The 17,243-nt window shown below is 44.7% G+C and overlaps 1 protein-coding gene across 1 annotated transcript; it reads right to left on the bottom strand.

The window, feature by feature from the left end:
• Nucleotides 1-15,157: 15,157 nt before the first annotated feature.
• On the bottom strand, nucleotides 15,158-16,708 carry LOC139541374 (autotransporter adhesin BpaC-like). The gene is made up of 3 exons (XM_071345975.1): nucleotides 16,552-16,708; nucleotides 16,401-16,459; nucleotides 15,158-16,293 (listed from the first exon to the last, which is right to left on the bottom strand). The coding sequence occupies exons 1-3, from the start codon at nucleotides 16,587-16,589 to the stop codon at nucleotides 15,158-15,160; spliced, it is 1,233 nt and encodes a 410-aa protein (XP_071202076.1). The 5' UTR covers nucleotides 16,590-16,708.
• Between the last annotated feature and the right edge of the window lie 535 nt (nucleotides 16,709-17,243).

A 17,243-nucleotide genomic window follows, 5' to 3' on the forward strand; every position in this document is an offset into this window, starting at 1 on the left:
GGTAGGCCATTTGTCAACTATAGTTTAATACATGCAGCTTCTCTTCTGTCATAACTTGTTGCCTCAGAAGACTAAAGTAGTGCTCACAAATGTCTTACGTTGATAGAATGAATGCATTAGTAATCTTAACAGGTAAAATTAAGTACCAGGTAGCATGCTAGAACACAGTGGAAACATTGGTCCTGTGCCAAATGTAATTCTGACAGATTTTAAGGAAATGGAAAGCTGAGAATTGTAACTTCAGTTAGTCTTGGGTGTGTATTTTATGTGGTTGAAATGCTGTCTGCTTGCACATTACACGTGCATTTGCATTTTCCCCGAGACGCTGATAAATATTTTTCCACTCCTGTTCCCAAAACAATTTAAAGATACATTTTTATAATTTCACTGCAACTGAAGTTAATATAAACTCCTCAAAAAAAGAAACTTCCTTTCACTGTCAACTGTTTATTTTCAGCAAACTTAACGTGTAAATATTTGTATGAACATAAGATTCTACAACTGAGACAAACTGAACAAGTTCCACAGACATGACTAACAGAAATGGAATTATGTGTCCCTGAACAAAGGGGGAGACAAAATCAAAAGTAGAAGTCAGAATCTGGTGTGGCCACCTGCTGCATTAAGTACTGCAGTGCATCTCCTCATGGACTGTACCAGATTTGCCAGTAATTGCTGTGAGATGTTACCCCACTCTTCCACCAAGGCACCTGCAAGTTCCCGGACATTTCTAGGGGGAATGACCCTAGCCCTCACCCTCCGATCCAACAGGTCCCAGACGTGCTCAATGGGATTGAGATCTGGGCTCTTCGCCTGCCATGACAGAACACTGACATTCCTGTCTTGCAGGAAATCACGCACAGAACGAGCAGTATGGCTGGTGGCATTGTCATGCTGGAGGGTCATGTCAGGATGAGCCTGCAGGAAGGTTACCACATAAGGGAGGAGGATGTCTTCCCTGTAACACACAGCGTTGAGATTGCCTGCAGTGACAAGCTCAGTCCGATGATGCTGTGTGACACCGCCCCAGACCATGACGGACCTCCACCTCCAAATCGATCCCGCTCCAGAGTACAGGCCTCGGTGTAACACTCATTCCTTCAACGATAAACGCGAATCCGACCATCACCCCTGGTGAGACAAAACTGCGACTCTTCAGGGAAGAGCACTTTTTGCCAGTCCTGTCTGGTCATAGTAGTGAAGTACTTACAGTTTAGCAGTGATAGAAGAGTGATAAATGAGCAGATGATGTGCAAGTAGAAATACTGGTGTGCAAAAGAGCAGAAAAGTAAATAAAAACAATATGGGGATGCGGTAGGTAGATTGGATGGGCTATTTACAGATGGGCTGTGTACAGCTGCAGCGATCGGTAAGCTGCTCAGATAGCTGATGTTTAAAGTTAGTGAGGGAAATATAGGTCTCCAGCTTCAGCGATTTTTGCAATTCATTCCAGTCATTGGCAGCAGAGAACTGGAAGGAAAGGCGGCCAAAAGGGGTGTTGGCTTTGGGGACGACCAGTGAGATATACCTGCTGGAGCGTGTGCTACGGGTGGGTGTTGTTATCGTGACCATTGAGCTGAGATAAGGCGGAGCTTAACCTAGCATAGACTTATAGATGACCTGGAGCCAGTGGGTCTGGCGAATAATATTTAGCGAGGGCCAGCCGACTAGAGCATACAGGTCGCAGTGGTGGGTGGTATAATGGGCTTTGGTGACAAAACAGATGGCACTGTGATATACTGCAACCAGTTTGCTGAGTATTAGAGTATTGGAAGCTATTTTGTAAATGACATCGCCGAAGTCGAGGATCGGTAGGATAGTAAATTTTACGAGGGTATGTTTGGCAGCGTGAGTGAAGGAGGCTTTGTTGCGAAATGGGAAGCCGATTCTAGATTTAATTTTGGGTCTGGAAGGAGAGTTTACAGCCTAGCCAGACACCTAGGTATTTGTAGTTGTCCACATATTCTAAGTCAGAACCGTCCAGAGTAGTGATGGTGGGCGGGTGCTCGCAGCGAAAGGTTGAAAAGCATGCATTTGGTTTTACTAGCGTTTAAGAGCAGTTGGAGGCCACGGAAGGAGTGTTGTACGGCATTGAAGCTCTGTTGGAGGTTAGTTAGCACAGTGTCCAAAGAAGGGTGAGATGTATACAGAATGGTGTTGTCTGCGTAGAGGTGGATCAGGGAATCACATGCAGCAAGAGCGACATCGTTGATGTATACAGAGAAGAGTCGGCCCGAGAATTGAACCCTGTGGTACGCCCATAGACTGCAAGAGGTCCGGACAACAGGCCCTCCGATTTGACACACTGAAATCTATATCAGAGAAGTAGTTGGTGAACCAGGCAAGGCAATCATTAGAGAAACCAAGGCTGTCAAGTCTGCCAATAAGAAGGTGGTAATTGACAGAGTCGAAAACCTTGGCCAGGTTGATGAATACGGCTGCACAGTAATGTCTCTTATCGATGGTGGTTACGATATCATTTAGGACCTTGAGCGTGGTTGAGGTGCACCCATGACCAGCTCTGAAACCAGATTGCATAGCGGAGAAGGTACGGTGGGATTCGAAATGGTCAGTAATCTGTTTGTTGACTTGTCTTTCGAAGACCTTAGAAAGGCAGGGTAGGATAGATATGTATATAGCAATTTGGGTCTAGAGGATCATGGACCAATCCAATAGTTTTATAGAGGGAAATCTAACTATCCATTGCACTGGGTGAGCTGAATCAAGTTCACATTTGAATGCAGGCTAATGAAGTTCCTGCCAGGGGCTTTTGCAGGGGCAACCTCAGTAGTCCGGTAGAAAAGTGTTGTGCAAAAAGGCTGCAGACACATTGAGATTGTGTCCAAAAATTCCATATTGTGACAAATGAAATGAAGTTGTCTGTTGAAGTACACTAGACAAGAGATTGTCAAACAGCAAATTCAATGCATATACAATTTCATTCATGTTCATGAGTCTGTGGCCAAACAGTCAACTACAACAGGCAAATATGTGAAGTTATCCAAAGGTTCTGGGTGACATCTTATGCTAGCTAAACTGTTATGCTAGTGCCTACCAGCTTCCTCTTTGGAACTTAATGGATCCATTTAAGGGCTAAATTCTCATACTACGCAGTTAGATTAATAATTGGTTAAGAAAAATGTACATGATCGAAGACAGTCAGTACAAAATATATTTATTAATTCATAGTTTAAACCGTTCCAGGCATCGTAAAAATCAAATACCGAATCCATTCTATAGGAGCCTGAGGTACAATAAATGGACTAGGGGGAATGGCCACGGGTGAAGAGTATTGAGGCACGTCAAAGGCCCATCAAAATCCAGTTGAAGATAGAACGTTTTGAATGGGCTGCGTCTCAATCCACTGCATCCGCCTGTCGCCCTTACGCATCTGCGGTGGACAGGGGCCGAGCTACAGTGGTGTTTGAAAAAAAGCAGTCTAAAAACATCTATAGCGTCAGAACGGTTTGGCCTACAAACTATGACCATTATGGAAAATTGACTCCCGAACATAGTTAAGTTTCCCTCTATGACCCCACAATTGTAAGACGCATCTGAAGGTAACCCATACAAACAGAAGTATGGAGGTAGATGTGCCACAGGGGTTGAAGTGTCCAAAATAACATTTGAGCCATCACCCAGATATGGAACAGACACTGCTAAACTGATTTGACTCTTTGCCATTTGTGGTATGGGCTATAGTATAAGGCCAAATGCAAGTTTGAAACCAAAAGGTCACTCAATTCTAATAGCTAAATGAGCCATGGTCTGACAACTAAAAACAATTCCCTATATGTTAGCTTACTCACCAACAACTTAGACTGAGGTTGAAGACAGTCTCACTGTTTACAAAGCATGCCTACATCTAAAGTACGAACATATGAGCAATGTCTGACAACTCACCCCTTGACAAATGTTCTCATGTAGACCCAAGCTTTTATTTTGAACAACCAGTAGCAAAGGTAAAAGATCAGAAAACCAAAGAATTAACTGAACAGTCATTTTACTACAGACTGCACACCACCTGTTCTCAATTAGCAAGCAATGGACACGAGAACCATTATTTCAAAGAGACAAGGCATTTTTGAAAGAAATTGTTTATGTATTCCATCATGCTAGAGCAGCAAGAGCACCAGCAACTTCCTGGTCAAAACAAAAGCAGAAAGAACTGCAGTGTCAGCAACACAGAATGTTAAGTAACCAATGTCAAAAACAATTCTCACCATTAGAGCTTCTAGAGGATGAATCCATTACATTTTCCTATTGATAGGTCTATGGTTAGTACAAAGGACTTCAAATTCAGAGCAACGTTCAGAGCAGGTTAAAGTTGCCCATTACCTTGCAGAATCCTTCACTAGTGGTGGATATATGCTTGGTGCACCAATGCCAACATAACTGTCCTTGGGAGCATCTCCACTGTCAACAGGCATAGCCTCCCAAGGAGTGTAGTGGGTTTGGGAGAAGACAGTTCTGCCATTCTCGTAGCGCGATTTGGAACTGTAGGAATAGATTGGGATGACACCCGACTGTTCAACGATGCTGGCCTGAGAGCTACCAGAGGCACCATCTTCAGTGCTTTCGTAGTGCTTCTGCGGAGACATAGGGGCCAGTTGTTTCTGGGGCATTTGAGCTACATGCCATAATTGCTGAGGCATGGGGATCAGTTGCTGCTGTGGCATGGCAGTGTGTTGCTTCCGCTGCTGGGACATTTGAGCTGGATACCTCACTTGCTGAGGTATGGTGGCCGGTTCGTTCTGCTGCGATTCAGAAACCGGTTGCTTCTGCGGTATTTGACCTGGATGCCACATTGCTGATGCGTTTGACAATTTGCTGCTGAGGTTCAGCGGCCGGTTGCTTCCACAGCTGGGGCTTTTGAGCTGGATACCATGCTTGCTGGGGCATGGCGGTCGGTTGCTTCCACAGCTGTGGCTTTTGAGCTGGATACCACACTTGCTGGGGAATGGCGGTCGGTTGCTTCTGCGGTTCAGCGGTTGGTTGAAAGTCTGTTATAAACATAGCTACCTGGAACACCTGAAGGACAAGGGACACAAACTAGATCAATCCTTTTAAAAATCTACCTGAAAGCGATTCCAATCATCACAGCCATTTTGCGCCTCTAAACCTCCCCAGTAATCAGAACTAATGACCGGTATAAGCCCTAGCATAATATCCCTTTTGTTGTATCTGGCAGGCTTTTTGGTTGCTCCATTTAAACAAATCCCAGACCCTTCTAATGTCATTGGCTAATTAAGGACAGCTGTAAGCCCCTGAACTACATTTGATTCCTAATTCCAAATTGACCCCTAAATCCTACACCCTGGCCTAAACACTTCTGTGAATCAGAAATGATTGAATAGGTATAAGCAATATGGCCATAATTGCATCCAGCCTATCAGAAGGCAGAAGGTGAAGCAATTACCATATTGCTATAACCTATCTGATCGTTTCAAATGCCCATAAGTGACTAAGTGGTAGGTGTAGGGGCTAGGGGTTGATTTGGAATTCAGAATTTACTCAGGTGTGGTTGATTCTCTAATTGAGTTCCTGACAGGTTTGACAGCCCTTACTCTAAAGCACACTTCAAACTCATTACACGGAGGGCCGAGTGTCTGTGGGTTTTCGCTCCTTCCTTGTACTTGATTGCTGAATTAAGGCCACTAATTACTCCCCTCACCTACAGTAGTTGTCTAGGTCTTACACTAGACCCTCCATGGAATGAGTTTGACACCCCTGCTCTAAAGTTGGAAACACATTTGGTCTTGGCACTTCATTGATCGGTTTAAATTATTGCTTGTACAAAATTCACTTGGTTCATTTGAAGATTAGAGACTAAATGAGCAGTTAGGCACCATTATTTTACACGGCCTTCTTTTAAACAGTGTGTTTCATTCAGCATAGCAACAGTAGATGGTTAACATGTTTCAGTTGCCCATAGTGCAACATCTTGGACAAATTCTGAATTGACAGACGCCAATTAAACACTCACATTATGCAAACACACCACACACATATGCTTTTGATGATCTGAGTCTTTAATTTTTCAGAGGCAAACATATAGTAGGGCTCGTTTGAGTGGCAGGGCTAAAGCAACTGACTGTAGACCAAAGTCAAGAAGTAAAGTCAGGAGAGGTGCATCTGCGACAACCAAAAGTCGGATACTAATGTCGTTTTCATTAACTGCAGCATATTGGTTCCTGTTTCAGTCATATTTTTGTTCGCGTGGGTCAAACAAAAACACTAATGATTGGTTGACAATGGAGCCCCCACATGACAGGTGATGGCTGCAGGATGAAGTTGGTGAAGAGCAATTGCAGAAACTTGGAGTTTCTGCAGAGTTTTGACAATAGTGATCAGCTCGAAGGTGCCCACTATCTCCATGTCTCCCTCATGTGGATGAAATAAAACACAAGACAACTACCCATCTCATCATCCTCTGACCGTCTACCCTCCTTTATGGAAGCATTTTTTTCCAATGTTGTCTCAACTTTGATTGCAGTACACATCCACAAACACATAAACTCGAATGCAACTTTTTAGATAGCTATGCTTATATCTCCAGCCCCCTTAACCATATCGTGTTTTCCCTATTCCGACTGATATTTCCGCTTTGCATTCCATCTCTGACATTATACTTGATTTCAAGTCTGTGCCTTGAAAATTCCAATCTCCTTTTCTTCTCCTGTCTCTTTCAGCACAGCAGGCAGACATTCTGTTCTTTTATATTCACCCCAAGTGCTCCAATCCTTCTTTACTTTATTGTACGGCCCTTAATGTCTAGAAATCTGCACTAACTCCCCTCTTCCACTGCTGTAGGCTGGCCTACTATAACTGGAACGCAAATATATGTCACTTAAATCAGACCTGGGTTCAAATACTATTTAAAATATTTAAATTCATTTCACATACATTCAAAATAAGTATTCTGATCTTTTATTTGAAAACATAAGTAGTTAAATGTTTTGACATATTTGGAAATACACTTGGAAAGTGTTTGAAAAACTCAAATTCACACACTCAAATACACTCCAACGCAATTAAATAAGTATTTGAAAATACTGTCAAATAATACAATTTGTATTTTAACCCAGATATTTTAACCCAGATACTGAAATACACATGTTTTTGAACACAAGTCTGCACTTAAATGTAGCATTTGCATGAAAATACACAAAGATGTATTGTATTGTAGTATACTGCATCATATTCTATTGTATTTGTTGTTTCTTTGTGATTGCATTTGAAATCCTCAACTGCTATTTTTTCTGAAGACAGATTCCACTTCTTCTTTCTCTGTTAGACCCTCCAGGCCCTATTATCTCTCCCTCGGGCATGAGCCATTTCATGTCTGACACGCCGTCGTAAATGCCCACCCGGGGAAGGTCACGTGACATCAGGCCGAAGTAGCACAGAGATTTTTCATTGGACTTCACCCTGTTTACCAGCACAAACAGGAACTGTGAAAAATAAATCATAGTTATGTTCAGTAGGGCACAACGTAGCAAAACATTCTGCAACCAAAACTAAAATCTGTGGTTTTATTGGACGAGACCAATGTCAAAAGTAGTTCAATATATATATGAATTTTGTTGATGGGCAGTTCCTTATCTCCTGCATTTGGTAAGGGTTTTCTCAGTTCACAGAGCAGTTCAAAACATCTGACTCCAATTAATCAATTTACAAATTCAATTCAAGCTGCAATTAAAGAGTTGATTCAAAATAACTTGTTCCAAATAGTGGATTAGGGACATTATCTTAAGATCTGAATCAAATAGCCAATATAATAGAGGTTTTGGTGAGTCGCTCTTTTCAGGTCCAGTAGCTGCTTGCCTGCTCTCACCTTTTCAACGAATTATGGGGCCAGAGCTCCTGACCTAGCCGGTCCTTGAGCACTTCATAGTCACCACTCCCCCTGTTGATGAAGAGCAGGATGTGCCCCTTCACCTCTGACTGGTACAGACCGTCAGTCCGTCCGTCTGTCTGTGTGTGTGAGAGAAAGAGAGAGAGAGAGAGAGAGAGAGAGAGAGAAAGAGAGAGAAAGAGAAAGACAAAGACAAAGACAAAGAGAAAGACAGAGGTATGGGAAATAGATATCAACAGAGGCATGTGACAGTACAATAACTGTCTGTAGATATAGTCTGGTTATATGACTGAACATGAAAGGCTAATAATACAAAGACGTGATGGCAAGGTGTAGTTTTAACAAGGCTGGATTAAATCTTGTGTAAATTTGCTGTCGAAGTATTTGTAATGCGAGTCAAGCAGGTGATTTCTGATGGAAATTTTGGCCGGATGCTTATGCCGAGTCATTGTGCCTGGTTGCTTCTGCTGCTGAGGTACGAGAGCCGGTTGCTTCACCTAAGGTATTTGCGCCAGTCGTCACACTTGCTGAGGCATTGTGGCTGGTTGCTTCTGCCGAGTCATTGTGGATGGTTGCTTCTGCTGAAGAGGCATGCGAGCCCGTTTCTTTTGTTGCTGGGACATAGGAGTAGGTTCCTTTTAATGAAGTGTGGAGAATATATCTATAATTTACCTAGGAAACAAAGTCAAAAAGTTCAAATTAGTAAAATGCCAGAATTTGAAGTCATTGGAACTATACAAATGCTGTTTTATTTTACTTAATGAATTTGTGTATAACAAACAGCTTTAGGTGTAGGATAACTGGTTGTCCCTTGAATAAATAGATCAATTGAAGGTCAGCATTCTCATAATATGCAGTTAGTGAATGATTTCAGCAACAGTACTTGGTTTAGAAAAATGTACATGTTCAAAGACGATCTGTTGTGTGTAGAGAATATTTGAGTTAATTGACATATTCCCAACCAATTGTGTTTTTTGTTCGTTTCTTGAATTGTTTGGAACTTATTTTTTTACTTATTTTGTACATAATGTTGCCGCTACCATCTCTCATGACCAAAAATAACTTCTGGACATCAGAACTGCGATTACTCACCACGGACTGGCAGAATCCTTTTTTTTCCTTTAACGAATCCGACAAGCCCGACGTGAATGACATACTGCTTTTCCGGGAACAGGCCCAGATCCCCGTGATTTGTGTGAAGAGAAGGTGGAGAAAAAGTGGCCAGAGGCTGGACTGCCTTCTGAGAATTAGTAGGCGATCGAATAAACCCCCACTTCCTTCCATTCTGCTAGCAAACGTGCAGTCTTTGTAAAGTAAAATAGATGACCTACGCGAAAGATTAAACAACCAACGGGACATTCAAAACTGTAATATCTTATGCTTTATGGAGTCGTGGCTGAACGACGACATTATCAACATACAGCTGGCTATCCGGCAGGATAGAACAGCGGCGTCAGGTAAGACAAGGGGCGGTGGACTATGTATTTTTGTAAATAACAACTAGTGCACGATATCTAAGGAAGTCTCGAGCTATTGCCCTCCTGAGGTAGAATATCTCACGATAAGCTGTAGACCACACTATCTACCTAGAGAGTTTTCATCTGTATTTTTTGTAGCTGTCTACATACCAACACGGACTGAGGCTGGCACTAAGACCGCATTGAATGAACTGTATTCTGCCATAAGCAAACAGGAAAACGCTCACCTGGACATGGCGCTCCTAGTAGCCGGGGACTTGAATGCAGGGAAACTTAAATCCATCTTACCAAATTTCTATCAGCATGTTAAATGTGCAACCAGAGGGAAAGAAACTCTGGACCACCTTTACTCCACACACAGAGACGCATACAAAACTCTCCCTCACCCGCCATTTGGCAAATCTGACCATAATTCTATCCTCCTGATTCCTGCTTACAAGCAAAAATTTAAGCAGGACACACCAGTGACTTGATCAATAAAAAAGTGGTCAGATGAAGCAGCTGCTAAGCTACCGGACTGTTTTACTAGCACAGTCTGGAATATGTTCCGGAATTCCTCCAATGACATTGAGGAGTACACCACGTCTGTCATTGGCTACATCAATAAGTGCATCAATGACGTCATCCCCACAGTGACCGTACGCACATACCCCAACCAGAAACCATGGACTACAGGCAACATCTGCACTGAGCTAAAGGCTAGAGGTGCCGCTTTCAAGGAGCAGGACGCTAACCCGGAAGCTTATAATAAATCCCGCTATGCCCTCCGACAAACCATCAAACAGGCAAAGCATCAATACAGGACTAAGATCAAATCGTACTACACCGGCTCTGACGCTCGTCGGATGTGGCAGGGCTTGCAAACCTTTACAGACTATAAAGGGAAGCACAGCCGAGAGCTGCCCAGTGACACGAGTCTACCAGATGAGCTAAACTACTTCTATGCTCGCTTCGAGGCAAATAACACTGAAACACGCATGAGAGCAAAAGCTGTTCAGGAAGACTGTGTGATCACGCTCTCTGCAGCCGATGAGTAAGACCTTTAAACAGGTCAACATTCACAAGATCGCAGGGCTTGACGGATTACCAGGACATGTACTGCAAGCAGGTGCTGACCAACTGGCAAGTGTCTTCACTGACATTTTCAACCTCTCCCTGTCCGTAATACCAACATGTTTAAAACAGACCACCATAGTCCCTGTGCTCAAGAACACTAAGGTAACCTGCCTAAATGACTACCGACCCGTAGCACTTACGTCTGTAGCTATGAAGTGCTTTGAAAGGCAGGTCATGGCTCACATCAACACCATTATCCCAGAAACCCTAGACCCACTCCAATTTGCATACCGCCCTAACAGATCCACAGATGACGCAATTTTATTGCACTCCACACTGCCCTTTCCCACCTGGACAAAAGAACACCCATGTGAGAATGCTATTCTTTGACTACAGCTCAGCGTTCAACACCATAGTGCCCTCTAAACTCATCAATAAGCTAAGGACCCTGGGACTAAACACTTCCCTCTGCAACTGGATCCTGGACTTCCTGACTGGCTGCCCGCAGGTGGTAAGGGTAGGTAACAACACATCCACCACACTGATCCTCAACACAGGGGGCCATCAGGGGTGCGTGCCCAGTCCCCTCCTGTACTCCCTGTTCACTCATGACTGCATGGCCATGCACGACTCCAACACCATCATTAAGTTTGTTGACGACACAACAGTGGTAGGCCTGACCACCGACAACGGCGAGACAGCCTATAGGGAGGAGGTCAGAGACCATGCCATGTGGTGCAAGGACAACAACCATTCCCTCAACGTGATCAAGACAAAGGAGATGATTGTGGACTACAGGAAAGAGAGGACCGAGCATTCCCCTATTCTCATCGACGGGGCTGTACTGGAGCAGGTTGAGAGCTTCAAGTTCCTTGGTGTCCAAATCACCAACAAACTAACATGGTCCAAGCACACCAAGACAGTCGTGAAGCGGGCACGACAAAACCTATTCCCCCTCAGGAGACTGAAAAGATTTGGCATGGGTCCTCATATTCTCAAAATGTTCTACAGCTGCACCATCGAGAGTATCCTGACTGGTTGCATCACTGCCCGGTATGGCAACTGCTCAGCCTCCAACTGCAAGGCACTACAGAGGGTAGCGTGAACGGCCTAGTACATCACTGGGGCCAAGCTTCCTGCCATCCAGGGCCTCTATACCAGGCGGTGTCAGTTGTGTCAGGCCTTAAAAATTGTCAAAGACTCCAGCCACCCTAGTCATAGACTGTTTTCTCTGCTACCGCATGGCAAGCGGTACCGGAGCGCCAACTCTAGGTCCAAGAGGCTTTTAAACAGCGTCTACCCCCAAGGCATAAGACTCCAGAACATCTAATCAAACGGCTACCCAGACTATTTGCATCCCCCCCTTTACACCGCTGCTACTTTCTATGGTTATCATCTATGCATAGTCACTTTAATAACTCCACCTACATGTACATATTACCTCAACTAACCGGTGCACCTGCACATTGACTCTGTACCCCCCTGTATATAGTCTCGCTATTGTTATTTTACTGCTGCTCTTTAATTACTTGTTACTTTTATTTCTTATTCTTATTCATATTTGTTTTTAACTGCATTGTTGTTAAGGGGCTCGTAAGTAAGTGTTTCACTGTAAGGTCTACACCTGTTGCATTCGGTGCAATTGACTAATAAAATTTGATTTGATTCCTACCTATAACTACATCTAAAGTATGAACATACTGTATGAGTAAGGTCTGACATTTCCCCACTGGACATTGACCATGTTAACATGAGCACAGCAGTCTGGATTGTAGCTCATATCCCACATACGGTCTTATTCGGGATGAGCTCTTTACATGCATTTTGATATCCCGCTCATGAGTATCCCTGTATCCATGAATAAACAGAATATTCCTCATTTAAGTGTATGGGTTAAATGGAATAGTAACTGAAATATGGACACTGACGGCAGGACTATGCACGCGAGAGGGTAGCTCCAGGTCATCTATAAATCTATGCTAGGTTAAGCTCCGCCTTATCTCAGCTCAATGGTCACGATAACAACACCCACCCGTAGCACACGCTCCAGCAGGTATATCTCACTGGTCGTCCCCAAAGCCAACACCTCCTTTGGCCGCCTTTCCTTCCAGTTCTCTGCTGCCAATGACTGGAATGAATTGCAAAAATCGCTGAAGTTGGAGACCTATATTTCCCTCACTAACTTTAAACATCAGCTATCTGAGCAGCTTACCGATCGCTGCAGCTGTTCACAGCCCATCTGTAAATAGCCCATCCAATCTACCTACCGCATCCCCATATTGTTTATATTTACTTTTCTGCACACCAGTATTTCTACTTGCACATCCTCATCTGCTCATCTATCACTCCAGTGTTAATTTGCTAGAGTGGGGTAACATCTCACAGCAAGAACTGGCAAATCTGGTACAGTCCATGAGGAGATGCACTGCAGTACTTAATGCAGCAGGTGGCCACACCAGATTCTGACTGTTACTTTTGATTTTGTCTCCCCCTTTGTTCAGGGACACATAATTCCATTTCTGTTAGTCATGTCTATGGAACTTGTTCAGTTTGTCTCAGTTGTAGAATCTTATGTTCATACAAATATTTACACGTTAAGTTTGCTGAAAATAAACAGGTGACAGTGAGAGGAAGTTTCTTTTTTGCAGAGTTTATTAACTTCAGTTGCAGTGAAATGATAAAAATGTATCTTTACATTGTCTTGGGAACAGGAGTGGATATATATTTCTATCAGCGTCTCAGGGAAAATGCGAATGGACGTGTAATGTGCAAGCAGACAGCATTTCAACCACATAAAATACACACCCAAGACTAACTGAAGTAACAATTCTCAGCTTTCCATTTCCTTAAAATCTGTCAGAATTACATTTGGCACAGGACCAATGTTTCCACTGTGTTCTAGCATGCTACCTGGTCCTTAATTTTACCTGTTAAGATTACTAATGCATTCATTCTATCAACGTAAGACATTTGTGAGCACTACTTTAGTCTTCTGAGGCAACAAGTTATGACAGAAGAGAAGCTGCATGTATGAAACTATAGTTGACAAATGGCCTACCTAATGTAAGCAGAAACCTGTCTAAATTAGGGGTGAAAGTAGCCATTAAGCTCAGTTATGGTGGATCAAACTGAGCAGGTAGCCCACTAAATTGATTTGTTTGAGAGTCAGACAACCATGAGATACGAAACGGAGCCTGTGCATACCACAAAAACAGAATTCAGAGGTTTACATGCCACAGTAGCCCATCTCCGGGGTACAAGCTTTCTCAGGTTTTTGTAAAACAGGATTTGATGTTTACATGTCAACACAAAATAAATACTTCAGTATCCCGAGTAACGGAATATTGATGTAAACGTGGTCAGTGGCTTTAACGTAGATCCAATCTTGGGATTTGTCAACCAGCAGCAAAGATACAAATAAATTATATATTTGAAATCCAAAAGATTAGGAACTGTGAACCACATTCCCTTTTACTACAAATTGCAATGGCAACTAACACTGTTCTCAACCAGCAAGCCAAAGGTAGACATTAAACACAGTATTTCAAAACACAAGGAGGCACTTTTAAAGGTACAATATTTTATTGTTTTACAAGTAATGCAGGGTAGCATGAGCAGCAGCAACTCTCTGTCCGACGCAAAAGCATACAGTGGAAGCTTAAAGTGTCAGCAACAACTCAGAATTGTTATCCAAAGGATGAATCTACCATTGCAATTCTGTTGATAGATGATTAGTACAAAGGATTTCAAAATCAGAACGCAGTTCAGATGACTGTAAAAATTTTTACATGACATTGCATCCCAGTAGCTGTTCCCTTGTGGTGGGGTTCCTTTAGCAGGTTGTCAGTTTTTAGCAGGTGGGGATATGCTTGGTTCAGAGATGCCAACGTCACTACGGTCCTTGAGAGCATCTCCGCTATCAAAAAGGTATAACCTCCCCAGTGGTGTGGCAGGTTTGGGAGTAGACAGTTTTGCCATTCTCATACACCGATTTGTAACTATATTGGGATGAGAATTGGCTGTTCAAAGATGCTGCCTTGAACGCTGCTGGAGCTGACACATTGGGTGCTTTCATTGTCACCGTCAGACCCAAAATCCTGAGAAACATCACTGCTGCTAAAATCCATGTTGCTTGAGGAGTTGAACAGGAGGGCCAAGGCCTGTGGCTCCTGCCGAGGCAAGGTGGCCTGTGGCTCCTGCCGAGGCAAGGTGGCCTGTGGCTCCTGCCGAGGCAAGGGCGCCTGTGGCTCCTGCCGAGGCAAGGGCGCCTGTGGCTCCTGCCGAGGCAAGGTGGCCTGTGGCTCCTGCCGAGGCAAGGGCGCCTGTGGCTCCTGCCGAGGCAAGGGCGCCTGTGGCTCCTGCCGAGGCAAGGGCGCCTGTGGCTCCTGCCGAGGCAAGGGCGCCTGTGGCTCCTGCCGAGGCAAGGGCGCCTGTGGCTCCTGCCGAGGCAAGGGCGCCTGTGGCTCCTGCCGAGGCAAGGGCGCCTGTGGCTCCTGCCGAGGCAAGGGCGCCTGTGGCTCCTGCCGAGGCAAGGGCCCCTGTGGCTCCTGCCGAGGCAAGGGCACCTGTGGCTCCTGCCGAGGCTTTTGAACCAGATTCCGCACTTGATGAGGCAAAGTGGCCGGTTGCTTCACCTAAGGTATTTGGGCTAGTCGTGGCGCTTGATGAAGCACTGTGGCCAATTGCTTCAGCTACGGTATTTGGGCCAGTCGTGACACTTGCTGAGGCATTATGGGTTGCTGCTGAGGAACGGGAGTCGGATACTTCACCCAAGGCATTTGTGCCAATCGTGAATTTTGATGAAGCATTGTGGCCAGTTGCTTCCCCTAAAGGTATTTGGGCCAGTCGTGACACTTGCTGAGGCATTGTGGGTGGCTGCTTCCGAGGCATTACGGGTGGCCGCTTGCGTGGCACTGTGTCCAGTTGCTTCCGCTGCCGAGGCATGGTGGCCAGTTGCTTCCGAGGCACTGTGGCCATTTGCTTCACCTAAGGTATTTGGGCCAGTCCTGACGCTTGTTGAAGCATTGTGGCCAGTTGCTTCACCTAAGGTATTTGGGCCAGTCGTGACGCTTGCTGAGGCATTATGAGTGGCCGCTTCCGAGGCATTACGGGTGGCCGCTTGCGTGGCACTGTGTCTAGTTGCTTCCGCTGCCGAGGCACCGTGGCCAGCTGCTTCACCTAAGGTATTTGGGCCAGTCGTAGCGCTTGATGAAGCATTGTGGCCAGTTGCTTCAGCTAAGGTATTTGGGCCAGTCGTGACACTTGAAGCATTGTGGCCAGTTGCTTCACCTAAGGTATTTGGGCCAGTCGTGACACTAGCTGAGGCATTGTGGGTGGCTGCTTCCGAGGCATTACGGGTGGCCGCTTGCGTGGCACTGTGTCCAGTTGCTTCCGCTGCCGAGGCATGGTGGCCAATTGCTTCCGAGGCACTGTGGCCATTTGCTTCACCTAAGGTATTTGAGCCAGTCGTGAGGCTTGTTGTAGCATTGTAGCCAGTTGCTTCACCTAAGGTATTTGGGCCAGTCGTGACGCTTGCTGAGGCATTATGGGTTGCCGCTTGCGCGGCACTGTGTCCAGTTGCTTCCGCTGCCGAGGCACTGTGGCCAGCTGCTTCACCTAAGGTATTTGGGCCAGTCGTGGCGCTTGATGAAGCATTGTGGCACGTTGCTTCAGCTAAGGTATTTGGGCCAGTTGTGATGCTTGCTGAGGCATTGTGGGTGACTGCTTCTGCTGCTGAGGCACGGGATCCGGTTGCTCCACCTAAGGTATTTGCGCCAGTCGTGACGCTTGCTGAGGCATTACGGGTGGCTGCTTCACCTGCCGAGGCACGGGAGCCGGTAGCTTCCGCTGCATTGTGGCCAGTTCTTTTTAATTGATTTTGGGGAATATATCTATAATTACCTACAAAAGAAAAGAAAAAGTTTCAAATCGTAAAATGCCAGCATTTGAAGTTCTGCCATTTATACAGTGTTACTTTTACTGAATTAAATGTGCAGAACAAAACATACCTTTAGGTGGAGGATAACAGGTTATCCCTCCAATTAGCAGGCAACAAATCCAAGAAATTCTAAATAAAAATAAAAACATCCTAGTCAGTTAAATACACCTACCTGTAAAACATGGAAGACAAGGGAAACAAACTAGAGCCATACAACTTACCTCAAAGACATTTCAAAACTCACTGCCATTATTCTCATCAAAACCTCAGTATTCAGAACTAATAGTAGCCAGAAGCCTTACCAGGAGATCCCTGATATTGTATCTGATTGTCTTTTTTGCTGCGCCTTACAAAGGAATCCTAGACCCTTCTAATCTGGCTGGTTAATTAGGTACACCTGCAAGCCACTGAACATAATTTCCATTGGTCCAATTTCCCAATTGAGATTAGGTTCGCTTGATTTCATTCAGCTGGTGTGCTGGAGGGTTTGCGCATCATGGACAAATCCAATGGTTTTAAAGAGTGAACTCTACCTACCCATTGCACTGGGTGAGCTTAATCAAGTGCACCTTTATTTCATGCTAATTAAGATCCTGCCAGGGGCTTTTGCAGGTGCAACCTCAGTGGTCCGGTAGAAGTGTGTTGTGCAAAGATATATTTTAGATTTTTCAAAGTAGCCTCACTTTGCCTTGATTACAGATTTGCACACTCTTGGCATTCTCTCAACCAGCTTCATCTGGAATGATTTTCCAACAGTCTTGAAGGAGTTCCCACATTTGCTGAGCACTTGTTGGCTGCTTTTCCTTCACTCTATGGTCCAACTCATGCCAAACCATCTCAATTGGGTTGAGGTCGGGTGATTATGGAGGCCAGGTCATCTGATGCAGCACTCCATCACTCTCCTTCTTGGTCA

The sequence above is a fragment of the Salvelinus alpinus genome, chromosome 2 (genome assembly GCF_045679555.1).
Source record: "Salvelinus alpinus chromosome 2, SLU_Salpinus.1, whole genome shotgun sequence".
Lineage (NCBI taxonomy): Eukaryota > Metazoa > Chordata > Actinopteri > Salmoniformes > Salmonidae > Salvelinus > Salvelinus alpinus.

What these genes read in the sequence shown, in the direction of transcription:
- LOC139541374 (XM_071345975.1), bottom strand. Translation starts at nt 16,589, where the DNA reads ATGAGAATAATGGCAGTGAGTTTTGAAATGTCTTTGAG. An exon ending in AGTTTTGAAATGTCTTTGAG is followed by an intron (nt 16,460 to 16,551) that starts GTAAGTTGTATG and finishes ATTTTTATTTAG; the next exon opens with AATTTCTTGGATTTGTTGCC. An exon ending in CTGTTATCCTCCACCTAAAG is followed by an intron (nt 16,294 to 16,400) that starts GTATGTTTTGTT and finishes TTTCTTTTGTAG; the next exon opens with GTAATTATAGATATATTCCC.